This window comes from Mauremys mutica, chromosome 7 (genome assembly GCF_020497125.1).
Source record: "Mauremys mutica isolate MM-2020 ecotype Southern chromosome 7, ASM2049712v1, whole genome shotgun sequence".
NCBI lineage: Eukaryota > Metazoa > Chordata > Testudines > Geoemydidae > Mauremys > Mauremys mutica.
The window spans coordinates 22120102-22141037 of record NC_059078.1 but is presented as its reverse complement, the minus strand read 5'-3'; the positions used below and the strand labels follow the sequence as shown (position 1 = coordinate 22141037).

Here is a 20936-nt window from a genome sequence, read left to right as displayed (position 1 = left end):
TCGAGTTGCTGAGCAAGCCCAGGTTTGAATGGCTAATCTGGAACTTTTCCTTCTTTTGGAAGCACTTAACAATATTGATTCATAACACTGGAAGCAGTAAGTCTTCCCAAAATGAAAAACAGAGGAGTAACCCAAAAGCAAACCAAAGAGGAATCTAGATTGGTGGGAAAGGGGGTTAATAGAATCCGTGCTTAGATTTCCTACCTCTCCTTTTGAATTTGGCATTTTAAATTCCTTTCTGTGCCTCCTACGCCCCCCCACCTCCCATTATAATCCCCAATGACACCCATATCAGACTTGCCAGGCTGTCTGACGTGTGGTCTGGCAGGGTTGTCGTCTTTCCCTCCCCCCGATCACTGAGGTTGAGGTGCCCTTCCCCATCAGCATTCTCATTTGCCTGCCTCCCAGCCAAGTTGAGAGGCAGAGTGATGTCTTACTGGTTCCATGCCTCAGTGTTTCTGTCCATGCTTGAGGATCCCACCCAATGTTGCCCAGGGGCTCAGGCAGGAACTTGATGCAGTAGTGGCATCATCAGTATTTCTACTACCTCTGTCACAATAAAATCATTGGGCTGAACTCTCTCATAAACCACACAAAGGCCCTTGCGCAAGTGCTTTAATTCTACAGTCCTACCAGCAAACAACTCTGTTTGCTGCTTTTTCCTTCCTTAGGTGGGTTAAATGCCAACTTCATGCTGGGCCTCACATACAACATATTTGTTCCTGTTTTCCTTGCCTGCTGCTGTTTCATTGCAAATTGCTGCTGGCTAATGGTGTCTGATGGCATTACTTCCTATTGCTGGAAAAATGCTTAATTTTCCTACCTTCCTTTCTCTCTCTCTCTCTCACTTTCTCTCGTTTTGATCTCACAAATCCAGACCCTTTGAGAAATCAGGTGGTATGAAATATGAAAATTGCTTGGGAAGTAATTGGAGAAACAGTGAGATTTATGAAACTCATGGAGAATAACACTCATACCCTACGTTTTCACATTATTTCATTTTTAATGGCAAATGTAATTAATTGGCACATAGGTGTTTTGTAGGTTCATATGTGAATAAGCAACAGCAGGGAGCTGGAAGTCATTGGATCTGTTTACAGGGCAGAGAAAAAGGCTCCATTAAAATTTGAACTTTTGTTATTGAAAGAAGTAAAAAGGATTTTGCAGCACAGACGTTTGACTATTATGTAACAAGTAAGCAAACAAAGACTTTCATGACTGTTCACTGGCAAAATTCATTTTGGATTGATTACTGATCCATGATTTGTCAGGTCTAAGAGCGATTACGAGGTCAGAATTTGTGAAACAAATTCCTTCCTGTGGTTTGTGTTACATAAATGCAGATATGTATAGAAATGACAAATACCTTTCAACTGAGCACGTCATAAACTTTTCCATTAGCTAGAAGTCTCAAGACTTCTGTGGACGAGGCAGGTGTTATCCCCCAACTTTACAGAAGGGAAACTGAGACACATACATAGATGGTGACTTGCCCTATTCCCTTTTCTAACTACTAAACAATAATTGCAGTCTCTTGATGTGGAGGGCCAGAGTTGCAATCACTGGAGAAAAAGTTGGGAGGAAAAGAATTAGGTTTAATATAAAATGACAAAAATCAGGAGACAGGTAAGAGAGCAGCAAGGATGGGCCCTAAGGTGAATTTGTCTTTACCCCCAAGACTATTTTTTTCTCATCTCTTCATTTATTTTAAAAAGTGGTTGGTTCTTGTATAAGTTTGCATCTACTCTTTTCAGATTGACTCAAGTCTGATACTCTTCACTACACTGTTAAAGAGGAAACATGGTAGCTAGTCTACAAATGGCTCAAGGAATTTTCCTTAAAAAGCAAGTTACATGGACAGTGGGGTTGAAATATAATAATTCTCTTGTTAGGCTAACTGTGTTAGCAGCTAGCTTTGACACTTGCAAGTCAGTAACCTACAGGCTCCCCACAGCAATTAAAAAAAACAAAACAAACCCCAAGCAGCATTGGAAACTCCTGTTGGAAAAGAAGTTTAGATGAAATAACACAAGCTGAGCATTGGCCAGGAGGCCTACCCCTCCCCACATGAGGTGTCTTCATCAGTGTGACTCAAGATTGTTGCCTTGATGTGATCTGTTGAGAAGTGCATATGTTCTTTCATATTCATATTTTATATTGGTGGAGCCTAAGTTGTTTTGTAGCAGAATATGATGCCTGCTGGGTGAGAAATGAATGTTGTTTATTATAGAAGACAATTACATCACAGGGTAGGGTACAAAAAAGCACAATCTTGAGTGATGAGCAATATTTGCTTTGTTTCAGAATGCTGAAATCTACAAGCTGACATCAGAGCAATTCCATGAGGCAGCCACTGGTGCAGAGAACCACATAAAGTAAGAAGTCATTTTGGTTCTTTTCAACAGTTTTGTTTGTATTTATAATACTCTGTGTGCATAGCCCCTGGATATTTACATAAATGAAGTGTGATGTTACCTCAGATTAAGTATTTAGAGACCCGAGCCCTTGTAAACTCTCTTTCTCTCTTTGTGCTAACTTTAAGGGAGAAAGTTGAGGGTCAAAGTGTAGAATTTCTTTGAAAATAAAAATAGAAGGAGATGAGGATGGGGTCTAGAAAACACAAATTGGATTAGAATGTTTTCAAGGCTTTTAGAATAGCAGTGAAAAGTATTTTTGGTTTACATTTAAACTGTCTGCCACAGTGTTTGCAACCCAGACATTCCTGTTCTTGTGCACTAGCCCAGCAAAGTGAAACTTTTTTTCCCCCCATTGTCCAGGCAAGAGAAATGTAAAAAGTAAATAGCATAAATGATGACACCTAAATAACACTAAAATCTGTTTTAATGATCATGTGTGTTTATAGTGACACAGATGAAATGTATTTTCTGAAATATGGTTTTTATCTTGGCTCGGAGTCCTTTAATATTGTGTCTATTCTTTTTGCCACTATAGTGCATTTCATGTCTAAATTCATCCATTTTTGTGTGCCAGTAGCCTTTTCCAACTCATTGTTCCACATGTACTAACAGCTGTGTAAGAAAAAATATAAGTTTATGAGAATTTTTTACTATTCATGAGTCCAGAGAAATTATACTGTTAAGAGCAGCAATTGTACAAACAGTTGGCCAACTGGAGTAACAGCATATGCAGTCCAGTTGGATCAGGTCCAGACTGCATGATATTTAACTACATAAATAGATTATACAGGTGTATGTAAGTGGGACACACAGCACATTATATTGCATTTTTTTTTATTATGACTGGCTGCCAAATCATCACATAACTTGTTATAATTCTGCACTGGTGCTTGGACAGTTTGGTTGTTGCAAAAGCTCACATGCAGTGTACTTTTTAAAATCCAGGTGCTGATACATCCCAGACATTTTCAGAGAACTCTCCTTAGTATAATTTAAATTGTTATTAAAATAAATTTAAAAAATTGTAGATGTGGTAATCAAGACCTGACAGTCTTTTCTTTAGCCCCCTTGGAGCAGAGAGAAGATATTTTATCTGAGTGTGCTTCCAGAATTGTGTAGCCAGTTGGTGAGAATACATACAACAAGGATATGTAACATAAATAATGAATTCTTAATGGAGATTAAGACCCCAGGTTATATCCTGTATTTGTTGTTATAGGCTGTGTCAAACCTGTTTTTAGGACAGCCTTCAGTTGGATTCCCTTGAGGTTTATTTGACCTCCCCTGTTCCTTGCAAGATGAAGACCTGCAGCATATGTTACCATCTGGTAATGCAGCCATTCCTCAAAATGGTAAACAGTTGAGATCAGTACAAAAGTTAATGATTTCCTGAGATCTAGCAAGAATGTTCTAGGGTCTTAGAGGTCCCTTCCCTTTCTCTTTGTGCCCCTAAGAGCAGCCAGTCTGAGATTTCCTACTTGCCCTTTCTTGTAATATTTTCTGTTGGAAGAGTAAGTAGACTTTGGCCACTATAAATACAGAGACTTTCTTTGGGTTCACTTAGATGGCAGCAACTTCCACCCTCCCTCCCCCAACCAGATCTCTCCTTTGGCTCCAATGTGGTATCTGTTTTGAAGTTCACATTGTTGTCTTGAAAAAATAGCTTGGGAACCATGCTCTGGAAGCCTTGATTATTGGGAAAGGATAGGCTATGCAGCCCCCTGATAAATGTGAGGGGGAAAAAAGTTCCTCACATCATCTACCCAGTGATGAGCTGCCAAAATCTTAACAACTGGTTCCCTATAAAAAGTTCTGATTTAAGGAGGGGTGCGGGGGAGGGGCTGGGGCAGGGGGAGACATACCTGTGGGGCCAGGGGCCCCTGCAGGGCCTGGGGCAAATTGTCCCACTTGCCCCCCCAGCAACCCTAGAGCTTGCAGCCCCCTCCCCTCTTACCTTGCCAGCAGCTCAAAGCAGCAGGAGGACTCAGGAGCTCAGCTGAGCTGCCCAGCTGGTGCTGGCGGCTGGCCCCGCTGCAGCTGTGGGGAAGCGGGAGAAGGACTGGGGTAGCATCAGCCTCCCCAGCTGGGAATCCTGGGAGCAACAGGATGGTCCGGCCCGCGAACCAGAGTTCTTTGCCCACTCCCTGGCCCTTTAACAACCGATTCTCCATGGAGGTCTAATTTTAGCTACCAGTTCTTGGGAACCTGTGGGAACCGGCTCCAGCTCACCACTGCATCTACCTCTTTTGAATGATTTCAGAGTGGTAGCCGTGTTAGTCTGTATCAGCAAAAACAATGAGGAGTCCTTGTGGCACCTTAGAGACTAACACATTTATTTGGGCATAAGTTAGCCCACGAAAGCTAGCCTGCCCTGGCCCCGTGCTGTCCCATGCCGCTTCTGGAAGCGGCCGGCAACATGTCCCTGTGGCCCCGCGCACTGCCCTCACCTGCGGGTACCTTCCCATTGGCCGCAGTTCACTGTTCCCAGCCAATGGGAGCTGCAGGCGGTGGTGCCTGCAGGTGAGGGTAGCGCGCGGAGCCCTCTGCTCCCCCCTTCCCCAGGGGCCACAGGGACGTGGTGCTGGCCACTTCCAGGAGCAGCGCGGGGCCCGTGATACCACGGGGGTGGCAATCCCGCAGGCCGGATCCAAAGCCCTGATGGGCCGGATCCGGCCTGCGGGCCATAGTTTGCCCACCTCTGCCCTACATCCTAAGCTCTGTGTTGGAATACACCATCTAGGGGTTGATGGTGCCACATGTTAATCATACTGACCACCTTGCTTCTCCCTGCCAGCTCACCATCTTCGTGCGTGTGTGTGTTGAGGGGGGTGTTGCAGTAGTGCTCATTCAGGATTGGGGCCTCATTGTACTAAGTGCTGTACAAACATATATGAACACACAATTCCTGCCCAAATTGCTTACAGTCCTAAAACTAGAACAGAGCTATGTCTTGGATGGAATGAGAGAAAGTTCCTTTGTGGGTATACGTATCAGTATTCTGAATTTACTGGGTAGGACCAAACATTTGTTTATGCTACAAAGTCCCTTTATCAGGCATTGTTTGTTGAGTACTGAAGAATGCAGAATTTGCCACCCCCATCCGAACTCAGTGAGCAGCAAACCAACTGAAGGAGCAGACTAGTCATGCTGTTTAGTCTTGAAGCACTAGACCATCTGTAATTCTGAAAGTAGTTTACCAAGGTGAATAAATTTGATTATCCCCTTTATACAGATAGAGAAACTCAGACACAAACAAGGTCACACAGATTCTGCTAGGGATGAAACTCAGGTCTGCCAACTCTCAGCCCCATGCACAGTGCACTTGACCACCACTGCTCCTGTATAACAAGAAGAAATGGGAAGTGGGGTGGTTCTTCCCTCTGCAGGATGCTCTGTCTCCATTCCATAATATCTCTCTCAGCCCATAACACACCAATCCCATCAGTCATGGTGGATCACTGGACTTACCTTGTCTACCTTGCATGCGCACACAGCTAATCAGACTCAGCTGTCCTGCATTTTTTCACCTTTTATCAAGTACCACATTTGAATTTGTATGTTAGTGTACTGAAGGGTGGGGAATGAAAATGGGATTTCCCCTACAGTGAGTAAATTCTACTTTGCAGAGACCATACTGCAGCAAAGGTCAAAGAAGCACAAATCACAGACACTGCTTCTGTGGCATTTATAGGCATCTGAGTATCCCTCTCTTTCACTCTCCAGCCCTTTTAAACAACTGCAGTTTTGCACAAGTGGCCAAGTGCACTACTGTTTTTTTTTCTCTTAGTATTTATATGGCTCTTCACATATCCAGAGTGCTGTACAGCTCTTAACTAATGAGTCTTTACAATGTGCCTGTGAGGCAGGTGGGTAAGCCTTATTAGGAGGGCAAATCAAGAAATGAAGTGCTTTGCCCCAGGCCACATAGTAAGTCAGCAAGAGAAGCACCAGGTATTGGCCACTGCTGAAGGCAGGCTACTGTGCGTGGTGGACTAGTGGTCTGATCTTGTGTGACAGTCTTTGTTCCTAACCACATTATCTGAACCTAGACTCCACCTTCCTGTGAAGTATCTCAAGAAATTGCACAGCCATCCTCTCTGCATACTGCTCACTGTCCTGTCCTGGGTTCTATCCAATTTGTGTCTCTCTTCCAAGAAGAACCTCCTAGCAACAGGAAGCCAGTGAACAGACCTTGGAAAATGGGCAGTTCTTTCAGCACCTTCAGTAACGTGCTCTTGTTGTTTGCATGCTTTGATGACTTGGAGCACTGCCATGGACACACTGTCTGTCTGATTTTATTATAATTGCTGCATTATTATTTTGCCCTTTGTTAACCAGTGGAATTAAAGTCTGGAGACTCAGAACTTTTCCTCCCTCCTTCTGTGTTTAGCAAACTCTGCACATCAGTAACCACCCACAAAAGAAGCAGCATGTACATAAAAGACCAGTGCTCCCCACCCTTCACTTTGCTTCACATCCTTTTCTCAGTGCTCAGAGAGCCATGACTCAGACTGGGTTTAGAGAAGACAACTTGTTAATCCCCTCCCTGCTACAGAGAATAAAATGGCATTTCATTCCAAGCTCTATTAATGCGCTCGCTCCTGGGATAAAGCAGGAGTCCCAAAAGGCAGTGGCCAAATTTTTTTTTCTTTTGCGTTGTCTTTGTCTTCTTTTGAGTGTTACATTTAGATTAGCTTCTGAGGATTAAATGTTATTACAGCCCCTGAATCTGTTAAGGAGGGGGGGGGGGAAATCAGTGAAGAGGTTACGGCTTAGTGCAGGCACTCAAGATTTATCCTCAAAGTGCTGGGTTTTTTTAATTTCATTTATTTTCTTTTGTTGAGTTTGACCTTATCTTATTTTTGTTATTATTTTTTAAATTTGGAAGCAAAGATCAGCATGGCTGGGTGTGGGCATATGGCATTCTTTAAAAGGTAAAGCTGCAGAGTGGGGCAGGGGGATTAGGAAGTTGTTAAGAGATAAAATTGTTCTGGAGCTGAATAATTTCCCTCTGAGATCGTCTTATGGTCTGTTGAACTCTCTCTGAAGCTGCTTACCAAGAGCCTTATTGCTTAGCTCGCTATGCTGAGAGGACTGAATATGCCATGCACAGTTATCAATGAGAATTTAAAGAATGCTCCTATCTTGTCATCCTGATAGAGATCAGCTTTGAAACCAAGGCAACTTTCCAGTGGAAAGTCTGCCATCAAGATTTACTCTACATGGGACCTCATATCTAAGAGTTCATTTAATGATTCTAGGATCTTTAAACTTAATGGACATGAGTATTTAAGGTGATTATGTTAGAGAAACTGACAAGTGGTAAGTATCGTCCTGGGCTTTGTATGGAAAGGAGAACTGTACAGACTTGGCACAGACATGGGGTAAAAAGCTTCTGGACAGACTGAGAGCTTGGAACAGCAAATTATTGTAAATTCAATCCCCTGAAAATGAGGATCTTATTAAATTTCATAACAGACTTTATAGCCGCAATAGGCTTTCACTGAAAGTGGCAATCATGAGCAAATCCCCGAGGAACTACCAGCTTTTTTGACTGGTTTCTTTAGAGTTTGGGAAGGTTCAAAAGATCATGCATGGTGCTACTATGTTGGCTCATGAAATCTTAAAGTCTGAGATAGGACAATTTTTAACTAGCCCCATATATTTCTACGCAGAGGGGACTGCACACAGGGGTAGAATTCTGAAGCAGACATTAAGTGGAAAATACTGAAGCACAAGAGGAAGAGGCAGGGACATTACGGGCTTCAAGCAAAATGGCTGTGGGATTTCTCCTATTATTAGATTAATAGATTCATGCATGGTTGAATTAGGGGCCTAGGCAATAGGGAGATAGTAACTTTCAGGGATACAACTCCAGCTACCCCTTGGAGCTCATCCTCACTTCATGTTGAGGTAAGAGCAAGACTTACCCCACAGAAAAATGGTCTGGCTCTTCCCCCTCCTAACACTATTCATGCTGGCTGCTCCCAGCCCTACCTTCAGTGATCTGTTCCACATGCATGTCATATAAAGGGATTCCATCACAGTCTGGCCTGCAGTGCACTGACCCCTTGTGCCTCCAAACCTGGTCTGAGTTGGGAAATTGAAGTATTGCTGAAACTGGCCTTCAGGAATATGTTCCCCCAAAGTGATATGTAAAATGGTACAAGTGCTAGAGTAGATGGGACAGTACTGGCTTTAATGCCATTTCAGAAAGTGTGAGCGAGTCTTTATAGAAACAAGAGTTAATTATCCTTTCTTAAATGGTAGTTTGCCCCATTTACACTAGCACTTATCCATTTTCAGTACTGTTTCAGGAGGACCATTGTTAAATTATTTCTAGCTGTACATTGATTTCGAGGTCTTGCACTCAGACCATTTGTAAGTTTTTTGTTTTGTTTTGTCTTGTTTTTTTTCTGTTCTTGTGGTCCCTTCTGTCCTGACGGTGGGGTATTATAATGAGGGTTGCACTGGCTGTGATGGAACTGCATAAATGTTCCAGTTGGCTCACTTTACTCTTCCTGGGAGTGGTTCTTAAAGCCTTAAATAGTTACTGCCCCAGTGAAATGTTACCGGATAGAAGACAGGACAGTTTGGACAAAGTGTGCTCTCTGCAATTCTTAGCATTCTAAGATGCTTGTGTCTAAACAAAAGCATATCCCTCCCGTGACCCAGTTCATTTAATGATATCCCAGTTTTGTATTTACAATATTGCCTCTTACTTCCTTGCGTTATTTGGGACGATGAATGAAAATGAGTGTACAAAAACTGTACAGGTTTGTCACTATTGCAAAACCAATGCGAAAATGAGGTTTCTCCTCACAAGTGCAGCAGTTGGTGTAGGTCAAAATCAAGGTGCAATGGTATAGCTGTGGGGTGAGGGTGGGCGGTTGGGACTGGACTAGCAGGGGAAGAAATGACAGACTTCGTGAAGTTCACTAGGGACTTTTCTATTGCTATTGATTTCACATGGAAGGCACTTATATTATGGTGATGGGTGGCAGCATAAAACCCTAAGATAGGTGAATAGTATAAAGTGCATTAACAAAGCTGATTCTGATCACTTTCAGCAGCAATAATATGTACCACCCTTAAAATAAAACCACGGTTAACATACTCTAAAATATGTTAAACAAAGCTGGCTGGCAGCTCAAATTTACTGCAAGAGACAGACTTTTTATCAAGAATAAAAGTGAAAATGGAACCAGAGCACTGACATGGTTGGTTTGGGGATTGTGCAGTGGGAAAAGCAACATGGCTGAAGCAAGAACTTAACAGTTTCAGGATGTTTGAGACTCACCTGGAGGTAGTTTTCCTACGTGACTCCATACTAGTAACTTTTTAGGCCTTCTCCTCTGTCTCCCAGGGAAGGTGCCCTGCATATTGATTAGTGACCTCAGGTTGGCCAGCACTGGATGTTTGCAGCTGCCTTTCTGTGTGCTGGTGATGGTAATCGCCAGTGGTTGATATGAGGCTCAGGTCGTCTGGAGAAGCCTTTCCAAAAAGTTGTGATGTCAGAAGCAATAATGCCTCAGAAACCACTTGTAACCAGTGAATTAATGACTTGTTTGCTAATTAGAAGCCCAAGGCAAAGCTGAGGCAACACTCCTAACAATCTGGTCATTAATTCACTAACAACTGATTTCAAGGGCAGTGTTACTATTTTGAACAGTAATTGTATTCATGCTTCTGAATTATATGCTCTGTATGTGAGATACTTCTATTTATTATTACTGAGCTATCCCTCCCCCCTTATTGAATGTTAAATTCTCCTCATGGGGTGATAGGAAACAAGGGAACGTGATATTGGAGAGAATTGAGAAGTATTGAGGGGAGAGATACTGACGTTGAAGGTCAGAGATTCTATATTCCAATATGTGCCCTGAATCTCCTCCTCCTGAGGAGATGATAGTCATGACATAGCTACACAAGCCTCCAACATGGTGAGTTGTCTCCCCAAAGATCAGTGTCCAAGCTGCCCTGCCTTTCCTTGTAGAGGGTGAGAGATAATTTTATAGCATCATACTCCAACGAGCACTTTATGGATGATCAAAGTTCTTCAACTAAAATAAATTTTAATGTAAACTGTAGTGCAACCAGTAGCTTTCTGAATAGAGTCCCATTAACACTGAAACCTCACAATCAGTAGACCCTCAGCCTAATTTCAGTATGCCTACGCCTGCTGGAGTTTAGTTCACGCTTCTCATCCTCACCTTCTGCTTCTTCCCTGTGTCCTGAGGTTGACCCCTGGAGACAGGTGCACACCCTGCTTTTCTGCCAAGCCCTCCAGGCCCACGTCTAATTCGGTAAAAATGTAGCACACGGGAGACCTTGTTACTGACTCCAGAGTAGTCCATAGGGATACTTCTTCCTTGGAGAAGATTTTTCAGCAGTAAGCTGTCATCAACTGGAGCTGACTCTGATTATCATTAATAGCTGAAGGCAGTCACCCTGAAGTTGGTGCTGGTCATGTTAACTTGTACGATGCTTTTGGTGCCAGTTTGAAAGCATATGGTTTCCTATGAATTGAAAAACATGTTCACTTAAGTTGTTTTCTGTTGGAATTTCTTGTGTTGCTTGCCAAGAGCTGAGTTCAAGGGTTTGTGTTTCTCCTGCAACAGCAACATTTCCAGTGCTTAAAAGGGTGGGTGAATGGTGGTGGAGTCAGTAGTGAGTGAATTACACAACATAGTGTAAGCATGATGTGCTGTGGGGCTGAAGGCATCCTCTTATACATGACTTGTCATCCTTAAGCTTAGATTGCAGAAAGTGCCATGGGGTCTTTAAGCTGAAGTGTTTAGTTCCAGTGTCTCACCTGAATTCTAATTTGGATTACTTAATTCTGTCTCTGTAAATTTCACCTGCAGCTTCAGTTGGATACACTATTGTATGTAGTGTATATAATGTGGCTGTTAGTTATCATGTCCACTCCAGAAATGCCTGCATTTTGGTGGTGGGTGAAGTAAATACTGTAGGAAGCTGCTAAAATACTTAGCACCTTTCATCCAGAAGGGCTGCAGTCTAAAAGTAGAAGGGGGTATCACTACAAGGAAAACATCTCTTTAGCTTTGTGAGAACATCATAAACTCCTCTCTTGCAGGCCTCAGGTCTTGCAGGTACAATAAATAAGGGCTGCTTTTGGAATTTTCAAATCTGTATAGATTTAGCATTTTCTCAGTAGGCAGTTACCCCCTAAACACTGTAGCACTGACCAGCCCAACATTTTCTGTTCTTAGAGACAGTAATTCATGCATTCAGTGAGCTGCACATATTCCATTCCTGATCTGAGGTCTTAACTGTTCTTAAGTGTTGTTGTTTATCTTATTTAAAAAAATAAATCCCTGTTTGGGTCACCTGTAGGGCTACGTTTTGTTTCAGATGCAGTTACTGCTTGCTATATTGCTTTTCTGCCTTGTGGGAGCTCAGCCATCCTCCTTTTCTGATTCAGAGAGCTCCTTGCAGCAACAAGGTTCTGACTCATTCCTGTTTCACTTCCAAAGGCCATTTTACTGCTAACTTTAGACTCTTCATCTTTGCTTGTCAACCTTAGTAGCTTGGCATCTTTGGATGAAATGGTGTGTGGTGTTTGCAGGCATGAGATCAACTTCTGTTAACTTCAATATCTCCTGGCAAGGAAAAGAACAGGCTGTAATTTTCCTTTCCGCTTCAAAACTGGCAGAGTTCCTCCAAAGTCAATATCCTACGTTCATCACTAGTAAAGAATCTATGTCCAAATATACATTTGAATTGCCTGTGGAAAAAGTCTTTTCTATTATACCGCACAACTTGCCATCTGCCCTGCAAAATGCCAGTAGAGCCGAATAGTTATCTAATTTGCAGGCTCAATGGGATGGGGCCATGTCATCTTCCTTTTTGTGCAGTTTGAGAGTACCGGCATTCAACAGATAACACAAGTATCCACACTAGTAGAGATTATATCGGTCAGTCATTGACGTTACTTTGACTTTGTCTAGCAAAATAGCCTGAGATATAAATGGAAGCCTTCTAGGGGCACTCATCAGTGAAATGGAGAATGACTGCTTATGTTTAGTGAGGTTAAGAAAACAAGTTTGAGCATGGGAAGTAGTATGGTATACAGTATTGGGCTGAGTACAGTACGGAAGTCAGGAACCGTCAGTTCTGGTCCCAGTTTTGTCCCTTCTGATTTGTGTTTTATATTCCTAAAAGCTCATATTTCAGGGCTTTAGTTGGTCACCTGCAGGAGTCAGAAAGAGTCATTCCCCATCCCCCTGCCCTCTGGCAATGTACTCTGGGTTTTCTTGGTCTCCTTCGTCTGAAGCATCAGAGATGGCCATGGCTGGTGATGGGACACTGGATGGCGTGGGCCAGGGCTCTGAGGTGGCACCAAACATTCTATTTCTCATGTGCTGATTCAGCTGATTCTTGCTCACATGCTTAGGGTCTAACTGATCGCCATATGTGGGGTCAGGAAGGAATTTCCCCCCAGGCCAGACTGGCAGTGACCTGGGAGGTTTTTCACCTTCCTCTGCAATATTTGGTCTGGGTCACTTGCTGGGATTATCTGTATACCTCTCAGTGAGTTCCCTGCAATTGCGGGGGCCTTGGGCACTGGTTCACCTCAGTCTCTTCTGTTCTGTGCCTGTGGCACATAGTAGTTTAGTATCCTGTGGGCTGTAATACTCTGGTCTCATTTCAGTTGTTGGGCTTAGTATGTGGGTGGTGAAGTTGGCTTGTGATATACAGGGGGTCAGACTAAATGATCATTTCTGGCCTTGAACTCGGACTTTGTGACTTTGGGCAAGTCAGTTAAACTGAAGCAGCGAGGTTCATCATTTGTGAAATAGGAAGACTACCTGCCTCAAAGGGGTATTTGTGAAATTTAATGTTGTTAAAGCTCTTTAGTACAGGGTCTATGTATTATTATTGGGTATTAAAAATAGCAGTGTAGACATTCAGGCTTGGACTGGAGCCTGGGTTGAAACCCGACAAGAGGGAAGGGTCTTGGAGCCTGGGCTCCAGCGTCTATGCTGCTTTTTTACCTCTGCAGTGTGAGCCTCCTAGTCCTAGCCCGAGTCATTTGACCTGGGCTTTAAGACTCTCTATTGCTAGTCTTTTTTTTTTTTTGCTGTGGAGACATTCCCTAAATCCAAAACTCCTTTTGCCTTAGGTGGAGGCTTGTGATTAACTTATCCTTAGATATGTTAATTGAGGGGTGTTCATCATTATCAAGAGGTCTGTAATTCATGCAGTCATGAGTACTTCTGGCAGTATGTCTGTACTGCAATTAAAAACCCACGGCTGACCCATGCCAGCTGACTTGAGCTGTAGGGCTGTTTAATTGCAGTGTAGATGTCCGGGCTCAATCAGTAGCCTGGGCTATAGGACCCTATGAGGTGGAAGGTCCCATAGCTTGGGCTGTAGCCCGAGCCAGAACATCTACACTGCAATTAAAGATACACGTGAGCCCGAGTCAGCTGGCACAGGCCTGCCGTGGGTGTCTGATTGCAGTGTATACATACCCCGAGTTTAGTAGTACAAGGTAGCAGAAGGCAAGTGGTATTTGGGAGGCCTAGAACTCAGAAATGCGTTGGATCACTAATAGTATCCTGTGCCCCCACGAGGCACACCAAATTTCAAAGCACTTTGAATAACTGCTCAGATTTTAGAGAGACAAGGTGGGTGAGGTAATATAGAGACAAGCTTTCGAGCTACACAGAGCTTGTCTCTTTCACCAATAAAAGATATTACCTCACCCACCTTGTCTCTCTAATCTCCTGGGATCAACATGTCTACAACAACACTGCAAAGAGCAGATTTTAGAGAGGCACTTACAAGAGTTGAGTTTAAACCATATACAGTGGTGGGCATGGAAACCCCTCTAGCTATTTTTCTGTACTGGTGCATGTGCAATATAAGTGTATATTTTTTTAAAGTTGGATTCCCCAAACATTTAGGGGTACCATAGGCGCCGACTCCATGGGTGCTCCAAAGCTGAAGTATCCATGGGGAAAAACTGATGGGTGGAGATCACCCACTGGCAGCCAGCTCCCATCCCCCCAGCACCTCCTGTCCACTGGCGGCCCCGTGGATCAGCGTCTCCCTTTCCCTCCCAGCACCTGCTGCAGATCATCTGTTCCGCAGCAGGCAGGAGGTGCTGGGGGGAGGAGTGAGGGCCAGGTGGGCTCAGGTGAGGGGGTGAGAGGAGGTGGGGTGGGAGTGGGGGCTTGGGGAAGAGGTGGAGTGGGGGCAGGGTCTGGGGCAGAGCCAGGGGCAGGGATTGAGTTACCCCATGGCACATTAAAAGTCAGCGGCTCTGGTGGGTACCATACTAACTTGGGTAAAACTTGACAGATTGAGACCTTTTTGACCTGCATCACATCAATAGTTTGATCTCTAGTTCTGTGCAAAATAACAAAAAACAAACCCTCACCTACAGTTTTTGTTGTTGTTGTTGTTGTTTGCTGTTTTTTTTTTTATGGGGTCTTGTATGTCTAGAATCCCTGGCTCAAATAACTCCAAATTTTGGTCACTAACACTATCCTGCACCCTCCTGAGGCATACTAAATTTCAAAGAAACCAACTAAGCGTGTTGATTTTAGAGGACTTTGAAAGGTCCACCTTTAAACAGGTGGTACAATGGAACCTTAACAATAGTGGCACTCCCATGCCACTAGAATATAGCAGTCGCTTCACCCACCACTGAAATGCAGCTATCTCTGGGGTGGGATGCAGCAGCTGTTCAGTTGCTGCACAACTATTTATGATGACAGGAGGTAAAGCAGCATACTGTATCCAACAGCAGAGGGAATTCCAGGAGGCAGAATTTAGTTATCTGAGCTGGAAATTATCTAGAACACTGAGGCTAGTGGCGCAATCCTTATGAGAAGTCCCAGGGGTGGTTCTCTCTATTTTGGTCCAAATTGTTCTCTTACTTGACATAACATAGTATTTGTCATAGCAGATTGGGCTTTAGTTCTGCCCAGCGTGGTAACTAATCCACAGCAGTGTCCAATCCCGATGCTTTGGAGGATGGTGAAATCAGATCAGTTGAAAAGTGTTCTTGAATACTTGAGGAAGGGCAGGAGTGTTTTCTTCCTGACCATAGAGGTTATGCTCTTGAAACATACGATTTGGGTACTTCATCTTAATATTTGGAATAGAATATTAGGGGTCACCAAATGAAATTAATAGGCAGCAGGTTTAAAACAAATAAAAGGAAGTTCTTCTTCACGCAGCGCACAGTCAACTTGTGGAACTCCTCTACCTGAGGAGGTTGTGAAGGCTAGGACTATAACAATGTTTAAAAGGGGACTGGATAAATTCATGGTGGCTAAGTCCATAAATGGCTATTAGCCAGGATGGGTAAGAATGGTGTCCCTAGCCTCTGTTCGTCAGAGGATGGAGATGGATGGCAGGAGAGAGATCACTTGATCATTGCCTGTTAGGTTCACTCCCTCTGGGGCACCTGGCATTGGCCACTGTTGGTAGACAGATACTGGGCTAGATGGACCTTTGGTCTGACCCAGTACGGCCTTTCTTATGTTCTTATGTTAATATTATTAGATCATGGAAATTGGAGATGGAAGAGATCTATTAGATCATCCACTCAATATTCCTGCTAAATCAGTCACCAAATGACTATCCCCTTTTTAATTCTAGCTATGTAATTGAACTGACCTGCTGGGGCAGGGAATTCCAAAGGAAGTAGTGAGGTCATGGTGCTGGGTTTGTGATATTGCAGTATCCTGTAGTCCGTCTCCTTGATCACCAGCTGATAGCTTCCCAGATAGCTGTGGAAACTATTTTCTCTGTGGTGGTCAGTTTGTTATTTACGAATGAAATGCTGGGTTGTGTTTAATTTTTGCCTGTAAGTGATAAGGATGCGATAATCAGAAAAGAAGAAACCTCTCTTTGTCCTGTTAGATGTATTCCTCCAGAGTTATTTTCCTGACATGTTAAAGGGACGCGGTCTGTGACAGCCAAATACTACCAAAGGGAGAATGCAGTTTTACAGCTCAGCTAGCCACATAGGTTTTTGTATATGTGCAATATCATGCCACAACATACCACAGTACCTGACCATTGCACCAACACGCTCGCTCTAAAATACCCACCGCATGCCTTGTGATGCAAAAACATCCCACCATGTGATTCCCAGCTCCTGTAGACCTACTAGCACTAGCACTTGCTCCCTAAAAATAGTAGTGTAGCCAAGGTAGCACAGGCAGCAGTGAATAGTGGCATGGACTAGCTGTGCCTAGCATGTGTCCTCAGCATGCTCGCCACTGCCATACTACCTCAGTTACATGCCTGTTTTTAGAACACCAGCTCGGGGAGAGCTAGCGCGAGTATGTCTACGCAAGCTAGGAGTCACAACCCCAGCTCATAGTGTAGACGTATCGTCTATGACAAGTCACTAGTGTATGTCAATCCTGACCTGCAACACCCCGAGCTATCTATGCCCTGGGCCCTCATACAGCTCTATCAATGCACCTCATTCCTGACCTGCCACACCACCTGATATCTCAGCCCTGGGCTTTTCCTGAGCAGATGCATGAAAATGTCTAGGTTTAGTTTCCTACCCCATCTGCCCCACAAACTCCTTTGTAACTGCAGTGTACAGTTCAGTCTGAATACAGTTCACCAGAGTGTAAAAGAGCAACCTGCTATGGCATCTTTTGACTACATCTGGGACCTCTGTAACAATCAACTAGTTTGCCTGGTGTATAGTAACCATGAGGAAATTGCTCTCCTGCACTGTCCTATGGGGCTGCTCTGTCCTAAAATGATAGGGCTAGAAATTTAGTTTGCTGGTGTATTTTTAGTTGCAGGACAAAATAGCGCAATACTGGTAGGGGTTAGGGATTTTTTTGAGAAGGTTGGGCGGGGGAAGGCCACAGCTGTGGGATTTACCAGTCTACTCTTTTTATTTAAACAACTGACTTCCAGAGTTGGAAACTCTGTCCCAGAAGGGTGGAGAACAGGGCCTGAACCAAAATCCTGCATTTGAAAGCTCATGAACTTGAGAAAAGTTAGATACCAACTCTATGACCTGCAGATGTGCATGTGGTGGAAAGACAGAGGTTTATGTGAGCAGGGACTGGACTGGTCTCCCGTCTCTGACTGACTAGGAGGAATGAGCATGTTTTCCATTCATCTTTAGAACAGAATATCCTCCTGTCATTCTATGTTACTGCAGCATTTACAGCTCTCTTTCCTCAGTGCAACTAACCCCAGGGGTAAGTGTAAGATTAAATGGCACTTACCTCTACCAAAGTTTTGTGCAACCACCACTCTTCTGTCACCATGCAGAGACTTAGGCTTTGTCTACACTGGAACTTCGTTGGCAAAACTTTGGTTATTCAGGGGTGTTAAAAAAACACACATCCCCAACGACAAAAGTTTTACCGACGAAAAGAGCCGGTGTGAACAGCGTTCCTGCCAACAAAGCTGCTGCCGCTCATTGGGGGTGGAATTTTTTAATCAGCAGAAGAGCTCTCTCCTGCAGACAAACAGCAGCTACACTGCCTGCTTTTCAGTGGCACGGCTGTAAAAGCTGAGTAGTGTAGACATAGCCTTAGTGGCTCTCTTCCCCTCCACCTCCCAATCCTGAGTCCATGATCTTCCTCCTAAAGGAGACAGCCTGCCACCAGCAATCAGCGGGGTCCTTCTCTGGGGCCTGTTGCTCTGCCTTGTTCCTGCATCTACACCTGGGGGCTAGATCCTAAGGATCTTGCCTTAATCCAGGGGTCTCAAACACGTGGCCCACGGGCCGAGGTTATTTTCTACAGCCCGCAAGCTCCTCATGCCCCCCCCCCCACGTCCTCCCCCAGCATTTACCTAGAGCGGCTCTGGCCCTGCACGCACCGGGGGCAGGGCAGGCTCCCTCCCTGCCTGCCTGACTGCCTGCCCTGCCCCCGCGCCACTCCGGGAAGCGGACGGAACCTGGGGAAGGAGGGGCGCAGGGGTGTGTGTTGATGTTGCTTCAGGCACCGCCCCCAGCAGCTCCTATTGGCCGCCCCCCGAGCCCCTCCTGCAGTCAAACCCCCTGCCATGAGCCCCTTGCCGCACCCTGCACCCTGACCCCCTGCCACACCCCTCCTGCACCCCGACCCCCTGCCCTGACCCCCTGCTGCACCCCGACCTGCCATACCCTGCACCCTGACCCCCTGCCCTGAACCCCCTGCTGCACCCCGCACCCAACCCCCTGCCCTGAACCCCCTGCTGCACCCTGCACTCCTCCTGCACCCCAGCCCCCTTCCCTGAACCCCCTGCTGCACCCCAACCCCCTGCCCTGAGCCCCTTGCCGCACCCTGACCCACTGCCCTGAGCCCCCTGCTGCACCCTGCACCCGACCCCCTGCCCTGAACCCCCTGCTGCACCCTGCACCCGACCCCCTGCCCTGAACCCCCTGCTGCACCCTGCACCCCTCCTGCACCCCAGCCCCCTTCCCTGAACCCCCTGCTGCACCTCACACCCCTCCTGCACCCCAACCCACTGCCTTGACCACCTGTCACACCCCTCATCCCTCCTGCACCCCCTGGGGGCAGGGAGGGGGCAGAGTTGGGGTGAAGATTTCGGGGAAGGGGTTGGAATTGGGGCAAGGAAGGGATGGGAAGAGGCGGGGCAGGGGCGGGACCTCATGGAAGGGGTGGAGTGGGGGCGGGGCTGAGGGCAGCGGGGGGGAGGTGTCAGTGATGCGGCCCTCTGGCCAATGTACTAGTCCTCATGTGGCCCTCGTGGTCATTTGAGTTTGAGACCCCTGCCTTAATCTATCCCTGTAATAGCTGGCTGTCTCAGTGTGTGTGTTGGGGAGAGGGAAGTGTTACTGTTTGATTAATTGACAAACACTTTTTTACTAGCCCTGAATTGATGGTGGAAATTCTTTAGGAACCTTGCTTTAACCTCCCAGGCACTCTGCACTTCTTCACTGGGTTTATATTCACACAGAGATGAATTTTCCAAGACAGATGAATGCAGCTGTTGGCTGGAGCAGCAGTTACCTGCCACTCTGAACAGCCAAGAGAGGGTTAAAGAGAAAACCTCTTCTGAGCCACTAGATTGGTCCTGACTAAGATGAATGGCTAATTCACTCCCAGCGTCCTTACTGCTGCCAGTAATAAAAAGCTTGCTTCACATATTCACCCCGCTGCAGACGTTTCTCTTAAATTAAATATCAGGAGGACATATAATAGCACGATTCCACGCCAAGCCAATATTATCAGATTGATGTCAGCAGTGATAATAGAAGAAGGATAAGTTGATGAGATTTCATTTATTAAATAAAGGGAATACACAGAAAGAGATAGGAATTGGTAACTCTCAGTGTGTCGAAATGCAGCAAGATCTCTCTGGTTACATGCTTACCTCAAGGGATGGCAGAGAGAAAGATGCCCTTTGTTTCATTTAAGAAAACCTCTCCCTTCTTTTCCAGACAAAGACCTGATTTAGATTACTCAGTGGGAGGGGGAGAGGAGGATCTGAAATCCTGGATTTCATGTGTACACAGCCTTCCTTCCTATTGGACAGCAGAGAAGCAAAGGTTTGTTTTCCCCCAGTTTGATGAGAGAGGCAAAGCTATTGAGTTATTTTATTTCTAGTTTCAGCTGTTCTTCTTTCCACCTGTTGACTTACACCTTGCCCAATCCGCAGATGGGGGCATAGATTATGGACTTGGCCTTTCATATTGATATGCTTCATTTTTCTTCCTTGGGCATCGTTCAGGCCCCTAACCTTGCATCCCTGCCTCCTGTCCTTTCTCTCAGCCTCTGTAGATGAGTCCCATCTACCAGTTTCAGTAACACTGGTGGGAATTATAACTCAATATGTTAAACAAGGTCTAAGAGCCTAGCCTTCTCTGGAGCCAGCATCGTCTTTTTTTTTTTTTTTATTCTTTTTTTTTTTTAATCCTTTTTAAAAACAGAGTGAGCCTGAAATCATTTCAAAGAGAGCCCCAGATGTGTCACTGCACCAGATCCATTTTTGTTGAGCACCCTGTCTTACCAACAACAGCCCAGTGGGGAAGCTACAATGCCACCTTCCTCAGAGAAATCTGAGCCTACTGGCTGTAGCTAACCGAGGGGAGGGGAGGTACTTCCGAAGCCAAAATGGGATGTCACTCTCAAGAGATTATGGAGGTGTCTGAACTATGACATTCTGCTGGATTCCACTAGGCTCCTCAGGCTTGGCTCCTTCTCAGGGGAGTTCAGAAACACCCGTGAGCAGGGACAGATGAAGGCATAGGTACAGCGGGTGCTTGGGGCCATAGCTCTCAGTCATGCAGTGATGTCACAATCACAGTTCCCAGGTTTAAAACAACAATTAAAAACGTGATGCAAGAGGAAGCAGCACAGTGATGTCTGCCTGGGGCTGCACTAGCCTCAAACAGAGGGAGGAGCAGCAGCCACTGGAACTAGGAAAGAAACTGTTTAGCCCTAAGTTCACCACCAGAGCAGTCCAGGCACCCCTTTTTTTGAGGGAGCATGGTGGGGCCAGGCAAGCATAGGCTTAGGTGTCCCATTGGGCTCTCCAGGATAG

General features: G+C 45.2%; 1 protein-coding gene across 6 annotated transcripts in view; it reads left to right on the top strand.

Moving 5' to 3' along the window:
* CHCHD6 (coiled-coil-helix-coiled-coil-helix domain containing 6) overlaps nt 1–20936 on the top strand; it is a 180704-nt gene that overhangs the window by 96130 nt on the left and 63638 nt on the right. For 4 of the 6 annotated variants that reach the window (XM_045024696.1, XM_045024698.1, XM_045024700.1 and 1 more), the window contains 2 exons: nt 2305–2375; nt 19834–19941. In XM_045024696.1, the coding sequence (XP_044880631.1) occupies nt 2305–2375; nt 19834–19941 (179 nt within the window). The remainder of the gene's footprint in view (nt 1–2304; nt 2376–19833; nt 19942–20936) is intronic. The other 2 variants (XM_045024699.1, XM_045024701.1) reach the window with 1 other exon arrangement.